Source organism: Hemiscyllium ocellatum, chromosome 12 (genome assembly GCF_020745735.1).
Source record: "Hemiscyllium ocellatum isolate sHemOce1 chromosome 12, sHemOce1.pat.X.cur, whole genome shotgun sequence".
Classification (NCBI taxonomy): domain Eukaryota; kingdom Metazoa; phylum Chordata; class Chondrichthyes; order Orectolobiformes; family Hemiscylliidae; genus Hemiscyllium; species Hemiscyllium ocellatum.
This window is the reverse complement of record NC_083412.1, coordinates 65,381,935-65,401,647: the sequence shown is the minus strand read 5'-3', so window position 1 is coordinate 65,401,647 and position 19,713 is coordinate 65,381,935. Positions and strand designations below refer to the sequence as shown.

Sequence of the window (19,713 nt, the reverse complement as noted above, 5' to 3'; positions counted from 1 at the left end):
AATAATTGAATCGCTTGCATCCATAATTGGCAAACAGCTCACATCCATTATATTAGATATCTTTTGACTTTCAAGGTTTGTGTAAAGAATTATAGCTCAGGTGCCAGTTGTCATGGTTGTGGGTATGTTCGCTGAGCTGGGAAGTTGATTTGCAGACTTTTCATCCCCTGTCTGGATGACACCCTCAGTGCTTTGGAGCCTCCTGTGAAGTGCTGCTGTACATCTGGAGTTTATTTGGTTCTGTTTCTGTTGCTTCAGTTGCTGGTTCCAGTTGTTTGTTGTAGTGGCCGGTATATTGGGTCCAGGTCTGTGTGCTTGTGGATGGAGTCCATGGCTGAGTGCCATGCGTCTAGAAATTCTCTGGCTGTCCTCTGTTGAGCTCATCCTATGATTGTTGTGTTGGCCCAGTCGAATTTGTGGTCCTTGTTATCTGTGTGTATGGCTACTAGGGATAGTTGGTCATGGTGTTTAATGGCTAGTTGGTATTCGTGGATGTGGATTGTTAGTTGACTGCCTGTTTGCCTTATACAGTGTTGCATACAGTCTTTGCATGGAATCCTGTAAATTACATTAGTCTTACATATGATAGGTATGGGGTCTTTTGTCCTGGTGAGTTGTGACCGTAACTGTCGGTCATGAATCCCTGTGGTCTGAGACATCTGGGCTGTTAGTTCCGAGATGTCTTTTATGTAAGGCAGCATGGCTAGTAAGTTAGGTCATGGCATGTCCTTGTTGCGTTGTTTGTCTGTTAAGCGTCTGCGAATGAAGTTGCGGAGATATGCGTTCTTGGTGAATAGTTTGTAGAGATGTTTTCTTCTTCCCTTCATAGGTTGAGAGTGTTGCATTGTAGCCCTTCTGAACAGGGTCTGAATGCAGTTTCTCTTGTGTGTTTGGGTGGTTGCTGTTGTAATTTAGGACCTGGCTGGGGTGTGTGACTTTCCTGTACACTTTTGTGGTGCATTCACAGTTCTGTGTGCTTTGTACCATCACATCCAGGAATCCAGGACCCAATATGCCGGCCACTACAATGAATAATTGGAACCGACAAATGGAAGCAGCAGAAATGGAACCAAATAAATTCCAGAAGACACAGTACAGCAGCACTTCCCAGGAGGCTCCAAAGTACCAAAAGTGTCAGCTAGACAAGAGATTAAACATCAACATTAAACATTAGTGGGCGGCATGGTGGCACAGTGGTTAGCACTGCTACCTCACAGCACCTGTAGACCCGGGTTCAATTCCCGACTCAGGTGACTGACTGTGTGGAGTTTGCACGTTCTCCCCGTGTCTGCGTGGGTTTCCTCCGGGTGCTCCGGTTTCCTCCCACAGTCACAAAGATGTGCGGGTTAGGTGAATTGGCCAAGCTAAATTGCCCGTAGTGTTGGGTAGGGGGTAAATGTAGGGGTATGGGTGGGTTGCGCTTCGGCGGGTCGGTGTGGACTTGTTGGGCCGAAGGGCCTGTTTCCACACTAAGTCTAATCTAATCAACAAACCAACTTCCCAGTTCAGCGAACATACCCACAATCATGATAATTTTTTGATTTGTTCGCCTGTAAATAGTCAGGAATAAAACAGTACCAGAAATCTAAAGCTTTTACAATAGAGGGGGCAGCTTAGGCCAATAGGCTTCTGAATAGGAAGGATGAAAAGTTAAGATGTGAAAAATTGAACAAATTGACCACAAAGATGACTTGCAAAAAAGGAGAAACTCAAGTGTCCACTACTTTTACGTTACAATAAGTTGTTTTGTTGGAAAGAAATAAGCCTCACCAAGGTGCTTATTCTACACTCAAATGTACAAATTGAGTCATGGAGATGTACAGCATGGAAACAGACCCTTCAGTCCAACTCGTCCATGCTGACCAGATATCCCAATCCAATCTAGTCCCACCTGCCAGCACCCTGCCCATATCCCTCTAAACCCTTCCTATTCATCTACCCATCCTGAATCCTTTTAAAATCTGCAATTGTACTAGTCTCCATCACTTCCTCTGGCAGCTCATTCCACAGACCTACCACCCTCTGCATGAAAAGGTTGCCCCTTAGGTCTCTTTTATACATTTCCCCTCTCACCCTAAACCTCTGCCCTCTAGTTCTGGACTCCCCCCACCCCAGGGAACAATTTTGTCTTTATCCTTTACATGCCCCTCATGATTTTATAAATCTCTATAACGTCACCCTCAGCCTCTGATGTTCCAGTGAAAACAGCCCTAGCTTATTCAACTTCTCCCTATAGCTCAAATCCTCCAACCCCTGTAAATTTTTTCTGAACACTTTCAAGTTTCACAACATCTTTCCAATAGGAAGGAGACCAGAATTACACACAATATTCCAACAGTGGCCTAATACTGGTTAAACCACTGAAATCAAGTCTACCTTCAATGAGCCTAAAGAAATGGGTGTACATACATGTTGATATTTGGTTCATGTTACAAGGAAGTATTAATGCAACACCCCTGGATTCTGCTAGGGCACAAATGATAAAAGGGAAGAATGAGAGTTGGGGCTTGTGTTTAAAAGTGGTAATCAAATTCACCCTGAAAAGAACACAAAAAATTAAATGATGTGTGAGAATGTGCTATAGCACAGAGACAGAACTGACAAGTGGCAGTACCCAAGTAAGCAGTTTGCTAGACTGTCTAACCTTTTGGTTGACCAATGAAGGAGAGGATGCAGTAATGCACAATTTGGCGGAAAAATCCTAGTTTCTTGACCCATTTATTTTATTGTGTAATTTATATCATAACATTTAAAAAAAATGACTCGGCCAGTATTTCCTAAAGCCAGTAAATGAAGATCAGACTTGCCCTTGCCTATTAAATTGCTATGAGCTTTTATACAAAGGTGCTGGAAATGGGAGTTAGAATCACTGTAGTGCCCTCTCCTGGGTATCTGAAAGCTGTACGAGCAGAGGAGCTTTTTGGCCTCAACTAACAATGAAGATAATAACATTCAACATTAGTTATATACAAATCAGACACCAGCCTCAAGCGAATGAAATAGTGTGTGCAAATATTTAAATCCAGGATCTGCTGGCCAAGATGTACTGCACTATCCTAGGTTGTGAGAAAGCTGCGTTTGCACTCTGGCTATCCCATTCAAATCCAGTATACTGAAACGCATAGTTCTTGTATCTAGACCAAATTTTCCACAAAAAGTTGGGGCTTGCCCATTTCAGTTCAAATATCTTTCCAATTTGGTAAAACTTAATTCTTATCGAACATCTTCTAGCACTGAAAATTGACCTTTACAATTTTGTGCAGTGACGTTCAGTTTTTCTTTGAAAAAATTATTAATCCTTCTTAATCCAAATCTATATTTCCCTCTTTTTCAGTTTGTTTTCTGTCTGGGGTTTTAGATTGACACTTTCCCAATAAGACTGTTTAACAACCTTTCACTCTGATTTTATGATGAAAATGCACACTTACAAAAAGCAAAAGCAAAATGTGACTGAAGAAACAAAATGCTGAAAGTACTCAGCTGATTAGGCAGTAGGGGAGGAAAAAGGTAGCATTAAAATTTCAGGTGAATGAACTTTCACCAGAACCATGGACCACATGGACAAAAATTACCAATCTGCATTATATCTTCCTCTCTCCACAGCCAATGCCCAATCGTCCGAGTGTTTACAGGACTTAAGCAAACTATCTCAGCAAAGGAAAACAAGTCTATCTCGTCTGGAAAAAAATAAAAATAAACAACAAAAATGAAGTCAGAAAACAAGTTAGTTTGCAGGTCAGATCACCTGCAATTTTAGTTTTAGATTTTAGTTTAATTTTTAGATTCTACGGAAGGTTTACACCTTTCAATACATCTTGTACAAAACATAAAGGACAATATGTCAATTGAAAACTTAAAGCTAAATAAACTATGTATTTGAGGTGCTTATTGAAAAAAAGTTTAATGAAGAGGCTCAAATGAAGGATTTGACAATAAACAAAACAATATATAAAATTTTACTTGATTGAGAAAGAAAACAAAAGAACAAATCATACCTGGAATGGGCCAACAGACCTATGATTCATTGAGTCCTTCACACCTGATACTGCTGAATTCCTCAGGGGTTGTTCAGTTGGGAAGACATTTTCTACAGAACTGCCATTTATTTCAATGCACATTGAAGCATAAAGGAAGCACCAACATGCATGTTTGGGACAGGGAGGAAGCAATTACAAATGCTAATAAGGTAAAAGCAAACTGGCACATACGTTGACACATGCACAAAATACAAAGCTTCAAATCAAGCATTGAGAACCCATTTCAGCCACTTAATGTAATGCAAAATTTTACTTTAAAAAAAAGTCAAATAACTGATTTTGTTTTTGTGCAGTGCATGCTGAGAATTGAAATAGTATATTGTCTAAATTCTTATTCAAAATGGGTTTCCAATACCTTGAGTACAAAACTTAAAAAACAAACATACATGCAACAGATTTATAAATACACATTAACAGAAGTGTGCATAAGGTTTGTTTCAATACAGTACCAATTTCTTGGCACAGACAACCACAAATAACACATTAAATCAAAGGTAACTAGAACTCCATACCAGACAACTTGGGAAATAAACCACACACATTTAAAAATAAGTCCTTTACACCTCAACGTCAGGCAAAAGTCTCACAGAAAGTTCTGTTTATGAATCAAGCCATCAAGGGAAAACATCAAGTAGATAAAAGGGAGAGCTCTAACAACTGCAGACATTATCCATGGTTTCCAACTTTCACAAATAAGGACAATGATCAGATAAAATTTCCAAAACACAGGCAAAAAAAACCCCCAAACATCAAATGACTTCAGTGTCAATAGCAAGTTTAAAAAAAACTGGCAGAGGTCTAAAATCACATTTTATAAATGGTCAGTGTCAAACTGTAATAGTTCTAGGAAAGAGCAGGACCAAATAGTGATAGAGGTAAAAGGTTAGTTGCATTATTTTTGGTTACAGACCAGATTGTTCAGAATCATTCCAGTATAATAAGACTGAGCCAATACAATAGCTTCTTTCTACTAAGCAACATCCAATGAATAAAGACGTTTATATTGAACTAACCTGAAGCTCTGAAGAAATAAATAATGAAAAGTACAGATTATTGTTTTGTGATGCATCTCTCAATTGGAAGTCAATTATTAACTTGAAATATGCAATTTCTGGCTTAGTTTGCAGGATTGGACTATTACAGTATGTACAGTTTTGGTTCATATGAAAGAAATACAGCATTGTTTTCAATTGCAATTCAGAGAAAATACACTTGACTCATTCTGGGATGAAAGGTTTAACTTATGAAGGAAGATTGAATAAGTCAGTCACTACTCAATAGCCTTTTGAAAAATAAGAGATGACCTTGTTAAAACATAAAAGATCCCAAGAAGACTTTACAGAGTCAAAGCATAATTGCCCTTGTGGAAGAGACAAGATGATAGGGGACACAATTTAAAAATAAGGGGAGGTGGGGGGGTGGGGGCAACTCATTTAACGGGATGAGAATTTTTTTTTCTGGGCAGGTCACTGGTCTGTGGAATTCTCTTCTGCAGACAGCAGTGGAGGTTGAGTAATTGAACGTATTTAAGGTAGAGATAAATAGATATTTGAGGAGGGGTAGGACCAGACAAGGAGCTGGAGTTGACATTGCAATCTTATTCAATGGCAAATCAGGCTCGAGGGGCTGAATGGCCTGTTCCTAATTTCTGTGTTCCGTTGCAGTCCTGTCATTGCTTCCCATGGAAACGTTATGATTGGAAGGCCGAGTGAAAAAAAACGCCTGAGCAAGTACCTCCAGAAGCCAGCAGATAACATCAATGAAACCATTTCAGTTGAAGATTGAGAATGCCTCAGGAAAGCAATAGAGGTAATTAGAAGAAGTATGTCCTGTGCGAATTGTTAAAAATACCCAGCATTTATTCATAATGGGACATATACTTCTAATGACAGAAGCTGGCAGTTAGATGTCGAGGATAGAAGATTGGTACTTGTCAACCTCTCAGTTTATGCTAGCCATTATTTTATCAAATTTATTCGAGGTTTTGGCATCTCTAACCAAGGCAAGCATTTATTGCCCATTTCCCCCAGTGCCTTCGTGAAGGAAGTGATGTTGCTTTCCCGAGTTATATGTTCACATTACACTGCTGTCAGAAAGAAATTCTAGGATTTTGACCTAGCACTGGTGAATAAGCAGCAAAATATTTCAAGGTAAGGACTTGTGCTTATAGGTGATATTCCCATGCACATGCTGCCCTTGTTCTTCTTGGTGTTAGAAGTTAAAGGTTGGAAGTGTCAGGGTGATGGCTTGAGTATTAGACACTATAATACTGGAAAAAGGAAAAATGTACACTGGGGACACAAAGTACATGTAAGAATAATAAGGAGTGATCTCCATTAAAGCTTTTAATAGATCTGTGACTTCAACTGAATCTTTCACCCAAGAAATGACAGGAAGTGGTCTTTAAAGTTGCTTTAGTATGTTGCTGCAATACATTTTATAGAAGTTACGCATTGTAGCCACAGAGGACCTATGCTGGAGGGAGTTAAAGGTGATGGAGCAGGTGTTGAGCTTCTTGAACATGGTTAGAGTGGAACTTCTTCCAGCAAGTTTGTAATATTCCACTGCAATCCTGACTTGTGCCTTCTCGATGGTGGGTGGGCTTTAAGTGTTGGGAGATGGATTACACAGAATTCCCAGCCTCTGACTTGCTTTTAAGGCACAGTACTTATATGGTCAGACTAGTTCAGTTTTTGATCAATTGCAACACCCACAATGTGCCACAAACAAACTTGTTAATGAAAATTTGCAGAAAAATGATTTGTGTAACATAATTTTTCTCTCCAACAGAGCAAAAACCAAAATCACCATTGCCTTCACATCTGACCACAAAATACCTTCTATTAATGGAGGGCATCAGATGCCTGACCATTATTCTTCATATTGAATAAAGGCCCTGAATCAGAAAGAGAGAGTAGTAGACTAAGGCACAGCTCAGCATACAAATGATAATGACTGAAAATTAACTTACATTTTGAAAAGCAAGTCCCAGACCATTTGAAAGTCAAATTTAAGCTGTACTTTAAGAGGCTTAAAATTCAATTCCAACCAATTTAACAACATTCTTGTAGGGATGTTACTGAACTAACAATCCAAGAAGCATGGATAATGCTCCACAGAAGAGTTCCATTCCCACCATAGCAGCTGGTGGAATTTAAATTCAATTGGTTAATACATCTGGAATAAAAGAAAGCTCATTTCATCAATGGGCATGAAACCATCAGATTGTTGTAAATATCTATCTGGTGCAACTAATGTCCTATAGCGAAGGAAATAAGCTGTGCTTATTTGGACTGACCTATATCCGACTCCAAGCCCATCGCAATATGATTGGCTTGTCACTGCTTCTTGAAATGAGCTAGCAAACCACGTAGTTCTATCAAACTATTACTGCAGGTGTACCTATACTGTTTAAGTTGCACTAGTTCATGAAAAAGTCTCACTGTCGCCACCTTCTGAAGATCAATTAAAGTTGGTCAACAAATGCTGACCTTCAGGACTGTAAAATAATTTGATATGTTAGCAGATGGTGAACACCATTCACATAATGCCACATCAGGAAAATAGATTTCTCCTTACATATTTCTTCTCAAGGAATATTTACACTTCAAAACAAGATGAAAGGAGTTCAAAACAAAAAAGTTTAAAAAGAATGTTTATAAAGTATTTCAACATCAAATGCAAAAGTATTTCCTCACTCTAGATTTTCTAATAATGTTTATCGTCATGTAAAGGTTTCTTTAGCTATATGTTAAATGAATTTGTAAATTTTATTTCGAACCAACTAACAAGAAAATAATGAATGCTTATTCCTAGAATGTTGAACATCAATTTTCTATTGTTCAACTTCATGACCTGATTGCAAAATTATTTTTTTCAATACAAAGCTGTTTCACCAAACTAAGTTGACATGAATCACAAATTTGAATTCCTGTTGAAATCCTGTTCTGTTCAACTTTACTTTGTTTTAGTAACATTAATGACTCAGGAGTGATGCCAGAGAATTGCAAACCCCCAGCCGTTGTTCAAAAGCACTTATAAAAATTGGCCCAGCAATTAAAGACCAGTCAGTTTGACTTTGTGGTGGGGAAACTCCTATAAACAATCAATCATTCAGAATAGAATTAACAGTTACTTAGAAAAATGGGGATTAATTCAGAAGAGTCCACATGGAATCTTTAAGGCAAACTTTTGACTAACTTGCTGGAGAATTTTGAAGAGGTAATAGAGAGGGTTGATAAGGGCAAGGCAATTGCGGTCGTGTACATGAACTTGCAAAGGTTAATTAATTCAAATCAATACACCAAACCTGTCAGGAAAGTGATAGGTCATGGAATACAATGAACAGAAACAACATGGATACAAAATTGTTCAAGTGATAGGAAACAAAGAGTAATGGTTAAAAAGCATTTTTCAGGATGAAAGGAGGCTTGTAGTGGAGATCTCCAGGGGTTGGTATTGGGACCCTTGCTTTTCTCCATTTATATGAAAGACTCAGATCTTGGAGTACAGGAGAAATTTGTGGACAATAAGAATTGAAGGTGTTTGCAAATAGGTGGCAATGAAACTCAATGCAGAAAGGTATGATTAATATGCTTCAGTACAAAAAGCAACCTAAAGACAGTATAAAACAAGGGTTACTACTCTAAAGGGACTGCAGAGGCAGAGTGATTTGGATGTATAGGTGTATAAGTTATTAAAGGTGGCAGATAGAGGAAATGTAACAAAACACACAGTAGTCTAAACTTCATTGATAGGGACATGGAATGCACAAGCAGAGAAAGTAAACTCAACCTATTTAAGCCAAGATTAGGCCTTAGCTGCAGTACTGAGTACACTTCTGGTCACAATTAATTAAGGTGGATGTGAATGCAATGGAGAAAGTGCATAAGAGTTTACAAGAATGGTTCCAAGGATTAGAAACCTCAGTTTATGAGGATAGATTGCAAAAATAGTAAGTGTTGTCGTGGGGTTCCATGGAGAGGCGAAAACTATGAGAAGACCTGATAAAAGTTTTCCAAATCATGAGGGATCTGGACAAAGTAGATAATAGAAACTGTTCCCACTCATAAAATGATTGAGAACCAGAGGGCATTGTTATAAAGTGTTTTACAAAAGAAGCAAATGTAAGGTGAGATAAAACTTTTTCATAAAGTGAATAGTCCACGTTTCGATGATTATGTATTTTAAAACAACATGCAGGGTTATGTGGGAAAGGCAGGATTTTGGCAACAGGTTAAAATGCTCAGGAGGGAGACTGTGCAGACACAGTGGGCTAAATGGTCTTCGGAATCAAAACTGTGATACCAATTCACCTTTGCAAATCAAGTTGCCAAGATAGAGGTGTTACTTCCACAGAAGCACTCAATGTTAACCAAGTTTTAGTCAAGCAGGACTCAGATCAGGCAACTTCTCTTCATTCAAATTTGTAATTTTTATTGGATGTCAGAGCAATTCACACAAAATGCAATCTAAACACAGGCCTCTAGTTTTAGTGTGAGTATCATATTTTCAACCACACATTTTTCACATGTAGAATCAGAGGAAATAAAGCAGGAGCAAGTCACTTAGCTTGAGTCTGCTCTTTCATTCATTAAGATTATTGAATCTTCTACCACTGTTCCTATAAAATTTGATATCTTAATATTTAGACATTTATAGATCTTTGGTTTCAGCCCCCACAGCTCCCTTGGGTAGAGTGTTCTGAAGATGAAACATCCAAATAAAGAAATTCTTTCTCGTTGCCAAATGGCCTATTTCTTGCAATGAGACTGTATCCTGATCTTAGATACCCCAGCCAGGGGGAACAACTTCCTACATTTATAATATCAAAGCCTGCAAGAATTATGCAGTGAATGAGATCCCCTTTCACATCTAAACTTGAGAGAATGTATATCAATCTCTTTAATCTCTAATTATAGTCAATCCTGCAATCCGAGGGATCAGTCTGGTAAACACTTAGAATCCCTACAGTGTGGAAACAGACCCTTTAAACCCTCCAAAGAGTAAACCAGCCAGACCCATTCCCCTACCCTACTAATGTACATTTTTACCCCTGACAAATGCACCAAACCTACACACCCCTGAACATTATGGGCAATTTAGCATGGCCAATTTACCTAACCTACACATCTTTGTGATTGTGGGAGGAAACCAGAGCACCCGGGGAGAATGGGCAAACTCCACACTGACAGTCACCAGAGGCTGGACTCAAACCCAGGTCCCTAGCGCTGTGAGGCAACAGTGCTAACCATTGAGTCACTGTGCTGCCCTGCCAGTTCCTGACACGGAACTAATTTTTTCCTACTTTGACTCTATTTTTTTCTCCTCTTATGCAGTCCTTTTCCACTTACATCCGTGATTCCTGCTTTACATCAGTTTTAACTTGTTGCACTCCTTCACTGGCAAGCAAAACTATAGACAATACTCCAGGTGTGATCTCACGAAGGCTCTATACAATTGCAGCAAGATTTCTTTACTCCTGTTCTCAAATCCTATTACAATAAAGGCAACATACTCTCTGCCTTTTTAATTGCCTGCTGCATGTGCACAGTAGCGTTCAGCAATATATAATCAAGGACACCTAGCTCCCTTTGCACATCAACATTTTCCAGTCTCTCACCATTTAAGCAAGAGTCCTTATTTGTATTTTTCTTACCAAAGTAGACAATTTCACATTTTTCCAAAACTATATTCCATCTACTGTGATATTGTCTACTTACTCACCTTATCCAAATGCCCTTGAAGCTTCTTTTCATCATCCTAATAATTTACACAGTCTTGTGTCATCAGTAATTCTGGAAATATTACAGTAGGTCCTCACATCCACTGATACAGATTACAACCAGCTGGGGGTGCAGGCACTGATCCTTGTAGTGGCCTCCTGGTTAACAGCCTGCTAACCTGACAATGACCTATTTATTCCAGCTGTCTTCTGTATATCAACCAATTTGCAATCTACGCCAATCTGCTACTCCCATGTGCTCCAATACTGCTATAGATTACTAAATAAATTACATTCCCTCATCTAATTTGCTAATCCTCAAAAAATCTTGAGTAGGTTTGTCAAACATTGTTTCCTTTCATAGATTCATGTTCTGTCCAATCTTACCACTAAGTGCCCAAGTAACACATCCTCTATAATCACTACTAACATTTTCCCAAATACTAATATCAAGTTAATGTGTCAATACATAGTTTCTAGATTTCTCTCTTCCTCCTTTCATAAAAGATGGGGTTACACTTGCGACCTTCCAATCTACAGCGGTTAATCGAGCCACGTGCCAATTGGCATAGGGATAAGAAAATTAGGGAAGTAAACACGTAGCTAAGGGATTGGTGTGGGAAAGAAGGATTCCACTTCATGGGGCGTTGGCATCAGTTTTGGAACCGGCGGGGGGGGGGTCTGTACCATTGGGACGGTCTCCACCTGAACCGATCAGGTACCAATGTTCTAGCGAAGAGGATAAATAGGGTGGTCAGTAGGACTATTTTAGTGAGTGGGGGTGGGGGTGGGGAGTGAAAGCGACAGTGAGTATGGAGTTAAATGGAAAGATAAGCAGCAGGATAGCATGTGTGCAGGCGGATTTAAACTTGAGGCAGACAGGGAATGCAGCAAAAAGGAAGGATAGCTTAGGACATCCTATGACTTCCAATATCTCTAAATGATAAAAAAAAATTAGCATTAAGGCACTCTACCTGAATGCTCGTAACATTCGTAACAAAGCAGATGAACTAATGTCACAAATCATCGTGAATGATTATGGTGTGGTAGGCATCACAGAGACGTGGTTGCAGGGGGGTCAGGACTGGCAGTTAAACATCCAAGGATTTTCAACTTATCGAAAAGACAGGGAGGGGGGCAGAGGGGCGGGGTTGCCTTGCTAGTTAAGAACAAAATTAAATCTATGGCACTGAATGACATAGCGTCGGGATGATGTGGAGTCTGTGTGGGTGGAATTGAGGAACCACAAAGGCAAAAAAACCATAATGGGAGTTATGTACAGACTCCTAACAGTGGTCAGGACCAGGGGCGCAACACGTACCGGGAAATAGAGAAGGCATGTCAGAAAAGCAAGGTCATGGTGATCATGGGAGACTTCAATATGCAGGTGGGTAAATAATGTTGCTAGTGGATCCAAAGAAAGGGAATTCATGGAATGCTTACAGTTGGCTTTTTGGAACAGCTTGTCATGGAGCCCACAAGGGAGCAGGCTATTCTGGACCTAGTGCTATGTAATGAACCAGACTTTATAAAAAAATCTTAAAGTAAGGGAACACTTAGGAAGCAGCGATCATAATATGGTGGGGTTCAGTCTGCAGTTTGAATGAAAGAAGGCAAAACCGGATGTAATGGTGTTACAGTTAAATAAAGGTAATTATAAGGGCATGGAGAGAGGAACTGACAAAAATAAACTGGAAGCAGAGCCTAGCGGGGAAGACAGTAGAACAAAAATGGAAGGAGTTTGTGGGTATAATTGAGGACACTGTACAGAGGTTCATCCCCAAGAAAAGAAAGATTATTCGGGGAGGGATTAGACAGCCATGGCTGACAAAGGAAGTCAGGAAATGTATTAAAGAAAAAGAGAAATCCTATAAAGTGGCCAAGATCACTGGGAAATCAGAAGACTGGGAAGGGTACAAAAACAAACAGGGGATAGCAAAGAGAGAAATAAGGAAGGAGAGGATCAAATATGAAGGTAGACTAGCCAGTAATATTAGAAATGATAGTAAATGTTTCTTTCAATATATAAGAAACAAACGACAGGCAAAAGTAGACATTGGGCCACTTCAAACTGATGCTGGAAGCTTAGTGATGGGAGATAAGGAAATAGCTGGAGAATTTACTAAGTACTTTGCGTCAGTCTTCACAGTGGAAGACATGAGTAATATCCCAACAATTAAAGGGAGTCAGGGGGCTGAGTTGAGTATGGTTGCCATTACAAAACAAAGTGCTAGAAAAGCTAAAATGTCTAACAATTGATAAATCTCCTGGCCCCGATGGGCTACATCCTAGAGTTCTGAGGGAGGTGGCTGAGGAAATAGCGGAGGCGTTGGTTGAGATCTTTCAAAAGTCACTGGAGTCAGGGAAAGTCCTGGATGATTGGAAGATTGCTGTTGTAACCCCCTTGTTCAAGAAAGGATCAGGACAAAAGATGGAAAATTATAGGCCAATTAGCCTAACCTCAGTTGTTGGTAAAATTCTAGAATCCATCATTAAAGATGAGGTTTCTAAATTCTTGGAAGAGCAGGGTCAAATTAGAACAAGTCAACATGGATTTAGTAAGGGGAGGTCATGCCTGACAAACCTGTTGGAATTCTTTGAATAGGTGACAAGTAGGTTAGACCAGGGAAACCCAGTGGATGTGGTCTATCTAGACTTCCAAAAGGCCTTTGATAAGGTGCTACATGGGAGGCTGCTGAGTAAGGTGAGGACCCATGGTGTTCGAGGTGAGCTACTGGTATGGATTGAGGATTGGCTGTCTGACAGAAGGCAGAGAGTTGGGATAAAAGATTCTTTTTCGGAATGGCAGCCGGTGACAAGCGGTGGCCCGCAGGGTTCAGTGTTGGGGCTGCAGCCTTTCACATTATATATTAATGATCTGGATGAAGGGATTGGGGCATTCTAGCGAAGTTTGCCGATGATACGAAGTTATGTGGACAGGCTAGTAGTGGGGAGGCTGCAAAAGGATCTAGACAGTTTGGGAGAGTGGTCCAGGAAATGGCTGATGGAATTCAATGTGAGCAAATGTGAGGTCTTGCACTTTGGAAAAAAGAATACAAGCATGGACTACTTTCTAAACGGTGAGATAATTCATAAAGCCAAAGTACAAGGGATCTGGGAGTGTTAGTCGAGGATTCTCTAAACGTAAACATGCAGGTTGAGTCCGTGATTAAGAAAGCGAATGCAATATTGTCATTTATCTCAAGAGGGTTGGAATATAAAAGCACCGTTGTGCTACTGAGACTTTTATAAAGCTCTGGTTAGGCCCCATTTGGAGTACTGTGTCCAGTTTTGGTCCCCACATCTCAGGAAGGACATACTGGCACTGGAGCGTGTCCGGCAGAGATTCACATGGATGATCCCTGGAATGGTTGGTCTAACATATAAGGAATGGCTGAAGATCCTGGGATTGTATTCACTGGAGTTTAGAAGATTAAGGGGAGATATAATAGAAACGTACAAGATAGTACATGGCTTGGAAAGGGTGGATGCTAGGAAATTGTTTCAGTTAGGCGAGGAGACTAGGACACATGGACACAGCCTTAGAATTAGAGGGGGTAAGTTCAGAACAGCAATGCGGAGACATTTCTTCAGCCAGAGAGTAGTGGGCCTGTGGAATTCATTGCCGCAGAGTGCAGTGGAGTCCGGGACGCTAAATGTCTTCAAGGCAGAGATTGATAAATTCTTGATGTCACAAGGAATTAAGGGCTACGGGGAAAATGCGGGTAAGTGGAGTTGAAATGCCCATCAGCCATGATTGAATGGCGGAGTGGACTCGATAGGCTGAATGGCCTTACTTCCACTCGTGTCTTATGGTCTTAAAACCTATGCATTTGGAAGATGAGCACTATTGCATTCCCTATCTCTAGAGTTACCACGCTCAACATTCTGGGGTATAGATCATGTTGATCATTGATTTATTTACCTTCAGTCCTGTTAATTTCTCCAATATTACTACTTTTCAAAATAATGCTAATTTCTTTTGCTTCTCATTCTCATAAGGTTCTTCGATTATCTATTATTCCCGGGAGGGTTTTTGTATGAACAATTTACATTGCATATTTCCTTATTCGCTGTTATAAATTTTTCTGTCTGCCTTTAATGTTCCCAATTTTTCTTTTCTAATCTTTTCCTTTTTATGAAACGTACCTATAGATGCTTTATAGTAAGTTTGTGTTTATGCTGGTTTACTTAAAATTTATTTTCTCTTCATCAGGGTCTTGGTCATCCTTTGCCAAATTATAAAATGCTCCCAATTTTCAAGGTTACTACTTTGACCAACCTTAGAAGTATTTTCCCTTGATTTAACACAATCTTGAATTTCTTTTGTTAGGCATGGTTCGCCGACCTTTCATGCGAGGTTTTTGTGCCTCAGAAAGAACGCAGATTTGTTATGGTTTAACTATTTAAATGGTATTATGCATTTTAATGTTAGTTCCAATGCAGAAAATCCAGTTAGAAAGCCTTCTTTCAGGGGCATTTTAGATCAAGATTATTAAGCTTTCTCATTGCACAATACTAACAGTCCATTCTATAGCTAGTTCCTCAACATAAGAAATAACTCAACCATGCACACAGTTTACATCTCTGCAGTATTAAATATTGATCTTTTAGATTTTGCTGAATTTTAGCCACCACTTACTGGTATCAGGATCAGTTCTTTCCGGTTCCACTGAATTGCATGGAGAACAAAAATAATTCATGGAAAAAAATCAAACATGACAACATTCTGAATTATGATACATTACATAACAATTAGTAGCATATTTCAAATTACACCCAAATCTCCTCAATGTTACCACAAAATTTAGAAGTTTGCATGCATCAATTTTTTTAGCCACAGATACACTAATTTTTCAGCATATTACATATAAAATATTTAACAGAGAGCAAAATTGCAAGCCACTAATTTGTCTTTTTACTAAATAGGATCTTTTCTCATCTAAGTACTTTGCTTTTCAAATTTTACTAATGCTGTACGTACATTTAATTGTAAGTTTCCCTTGGCTGTATGTTTCAGATCTATCACCCATGTAATCACTGACTGTAATGGTCTTTGTAATGGTCTCCTTGCTGGAGAGGTAGAACACCTCATATTGGCATGAAAAATAAATCATGACACAGAAAGCATGATTGTTGCGAACTGTATATTAAAATTAACACTTTTAATAATATATAGATGAATTTAAAGTTTATCTTTGTTGACTTAAGGAATAAAGCATATTCACATTACAATTGTGTTTGCATTTTAGATCCTATTATTTTACCAACTGAAGAGAGAGAGGTGTATGAAGATAGTAATGGGGAATATAAACTAAAAATAAGTTGGTGAATGTAGATGATTACAAATTTTCAATTTTAACAGAAAGTATTCAAAATTTCTTGAGTCAGTACATAAATAGCCTCAGCCAAAAAAAATGGTAAATAGTGAGATTGTCATGGTAAGGAAGGAACAAGATTGCTTTAGTACAATATCTTGCCTCAATCAACACAGGAAAACAAAATCAAAAGCCTGCAGACAAAAGGGTGAGAAGATTAATGCATCAACAGGAAACAGACTGTGTCAGACTTCAAGCTTGTAAGAATGTAGAAGTGATCAGACAATGATTTTTCAAACTTTAATAAAAGCTGCGGTAGTGCCACTGTATTGATGGGTATCACAATTACAGCTCTGCTTAAATAGTGGGAAAGGTCAAGCTAGACAACTATTGACTGGTTAGCTTTACATCAGTACTGGAAAAAGGACTACAGACAATAATACCAAATTAAACAAAAAATGTTGGAAGGCATGGACTGACTATGATAATCAAGATGGATTTGTAATGGGAGATCAGATTTGATTAACTCAATAGTATTGTTTGGAGGGAATAAGTATTGGGGGTCAGGAGGGAGCAAAGAAGTGGGGCTAGAAGTACAGAAACAGAAACTGCTAGAAAAACTCAGCAGATCTGGCAGCATCTGTAGAGAGAGAGGGAGAGAGAGTTGAAAAGTATGGTGCTGGAAAAGCACAACCTGTTAGGCATCATCCGAGGAGCAGGAGAGTCGACATTTTGGGCATAAGCCCATCATCAGGACGAGAGATAAATAGGAGGGTGGACTGAAAGGTGGGGAGTGGGGGGGGGGGGGTGGTGAAGAGAGGCTAGTAGCTGGGAAGGCTCTCAGCCCCACCCCCACCATCCTATTTATCTATCAGCTCCCTTTCTCTACCCCCCCCCCCAACATTTCTGATGAAGAGCTTATGCCCGAAATGTCGACTCTCCTCCTTGGATGCTGTCTGACTGACTTGCCGTGCTTTTCCAGTGCCACACTTTTCAACTCTGACTCTCCAGCATCTGCAGTCCTCTCTTTCCCCAAGTCTGTGTAAAGAGCAAGCAGAGTGAACGTTTTAAGTCTAGTGATCCTTCTTCAGAAGTTTTCTGAAGGATCACTAGACCTGAACATTAACTCTGCTTGCTCTCTACAGATGCTACCAGACCCACTGAGTTTTTCCAGCAATTTCTGTTTTTGTTTCTGATTATCAATTTTTGCAGTTTTATTTTGTTTAGGGGGTAGATTCACAACTGTTTCAATTTTTTACATGACATTGACACACATGGCAAAATTGAAGGGACCAACTATTTGCATGCTAACTTTTGGATTGCAGCATGTCCAGTCAGATACAAAAGGAACACTGCTTACCAACTCGAGTGGCATCTTTTTTACTACTCAGTACAGCTTTGGAATAAAATCTCTTTTGAAACATACACAGTATTACTCATGGTCCCATCAAACTGTGCACGTCATGGGTTCTTGGTCAGGAAATGAAAATCCATTTGCTAAAAATAATAGCTCAACAGACGAATTAAACTAGATTTTAGATCTCCAGCACAGCTAACCATAAATGACTATGCTGCTGAAATGTTCCCAAAATACTCAAGACCTAATAATCAAAATGTTGGGAGTTCTTCAGTTAAAACCACTTTTCCATCACTACTGCACTTTTCCAAGAGATAAAAGGCTTCACTTTTCTAATGCCATTTCATCTAATGGTCAGAATGACAGATAATTAGAATGGTTTAAAGTGAAAATGTGCAAGAGAAAAAGAGGAAGAGTGAGAGAAATCGGAGGAACAGCATGAGAAAAATAAAATGTTCAAAACTAGAAAATCATAACACGATCATCCCGTAGGGGCTAAGCATCTGTATTAATATATTAGTCAAATGATACCATTACCAGAGGAGACTGAGGAGGGACATGATTGAGATGTGTAAAATTATAGGGGTACAGACAGGAAGAGACTATTCTCCTTGGTGGAGGGGTCAATGACCAGGAGCCACAGACTTCAAAGGATTAGGGGGTTTAAAGGGGATGAGGAGGATGTTCACCCAGAGTATGGTGGGAATTTGGAACTCACTACCTGAAAGGATGGTAGAGGCAGAAACTCTAAGAACATTTAAGCAGCATCAAGATATATGCTTTGGTTTTACAAGTGTGTAAGACAATGGCCAAATGCTGGAAAATGGGATTAGAATAGTTAGGTTATAGTATTTGACCAGAATGGATGGGATGGGCCTTCTTCTGTGCTACAGACCACCATGACTCTATTGATGAGAATTACAAAACACATTTAGGATAATAGGGAAATGTGTCAAGATGTTTTTTGGAAGTATGGTAGTGCACAGCCCCTTTTTGTTTTAAACTGCTGTGTAGGTATGGTAGATAAAAAGGACTGTAGGGATATTCAGTTTGTTGTGCAATTGTATGGCTTACAGCACGATTATCTGAACATTTTCCCACTGCAACTCCATAGTGAGGTTTGAACATTGTCATGACCCTTCAGTGAGACCTGTGAAAGTGAGGTGTGTTCAGAAATACAAGAGAGGGGTGTTGGCCTTTTGAGGGCAGTGACAGTAGGGATATGGGTTCTATACTTTGGTCAGAGCTTCACTGTGGCCTCAGAGCTGGCAACTCCAAAAGTTCCATTTGGTAACTCAACTTGTGGTCCTGAACCCCAAATTAGGAAGTGCTGGCCTAGATGGAACACTTGAATGCAACAAAACAACATTTATTAAGTAATAGCTAAGGAATACCATAGTAATACCTCACCAAAAGTTTGCCATTTTTAAAAAATATTCTTTTGTTTATTTTCACTGCATTCAGCTACAACAGCAGTGTCCATTTTCTAAAATAAACCCTCACTGTTAAAAAGAAACCTAGTCATAAAAGCTAATCACAGCTGCAGTGAACAGCTGCAATGCAAAATTTTGAGATGATCTCATAGAAACATACTGGTACCATGCATTGTAAATTTAAATGCCATCCATGATTAAAAATGCACACTTCCTTCATTAGTAACATGCTTCAAATTGTGAAACAATTTCATGATGCTACAAGGATTTCTATACCTATACCTAATGTAGGTCCAGTTTTGCTGTGTGTTTGGCCAAACAGTAATAGTTTTAAATCAAACAGGTTAAATTCTGTCACAAATTCTTGGAATCAGTGGTGCCTTTCTTCTCTGAAGGTGATGTCCATGTACCTCAAGTGTAAATCGACTCTTGTCCAATACATCACACACTTGTATGAATGAAGACAACACATCCACTTTGACATATGAATTAGATGGTGTTAAGTTGAAATGCTTACCTGTACTTCAATAGCAAGAAGCCTGCAGTATAGCTGAAAATTGATTTTACTTAACTAAGCTGGTTTCCTGCTGATGTAAATGCAGTTTATTCCTCCTTTTGCATTGTGAATAGATGCTGCATAACTTAAAATTTATTGAGTTCAATAAACACTGTATTCACTTTACTGTGAATTTAAAACTGACTATATCAGGGCTTCTTGACAGGGCTTTTAAGAGATTGGAGGGAAACACATCAAAAAGGCCATGGTTCAGGCCACAAGAGGTGTAACACTGTCACAATCTTGGTTCACACTAATGCAGAGCACTTAAGAACAGCAAGAGTAAAC

At 39.2% G+C, this 19,713-nt stretch overlaps 1 protein-coding gene across 1 annotated transcript in view; it reads right to left on the bottom strand.

Moving 5' to 3' along the window:
* LOC132821095 (myelin protein zero-like protein 1) overlaps positions 1–19,713 on the bottom strand; it is a 49,921-nt gene that overhangs the window by 8,932 nt on the left and 21,276 nt on the right. The window contains exon 5 of the mRNA XM_060833618.1: positions 3,996–4,095. Within this exon, the coding sequence (XP_060689601.1) occupies positions 3,996–4,095 (100 nt within the window). The remainder of the gene's footprint in view (positions 1–3,995; positions 4,096–19,713) is intronic.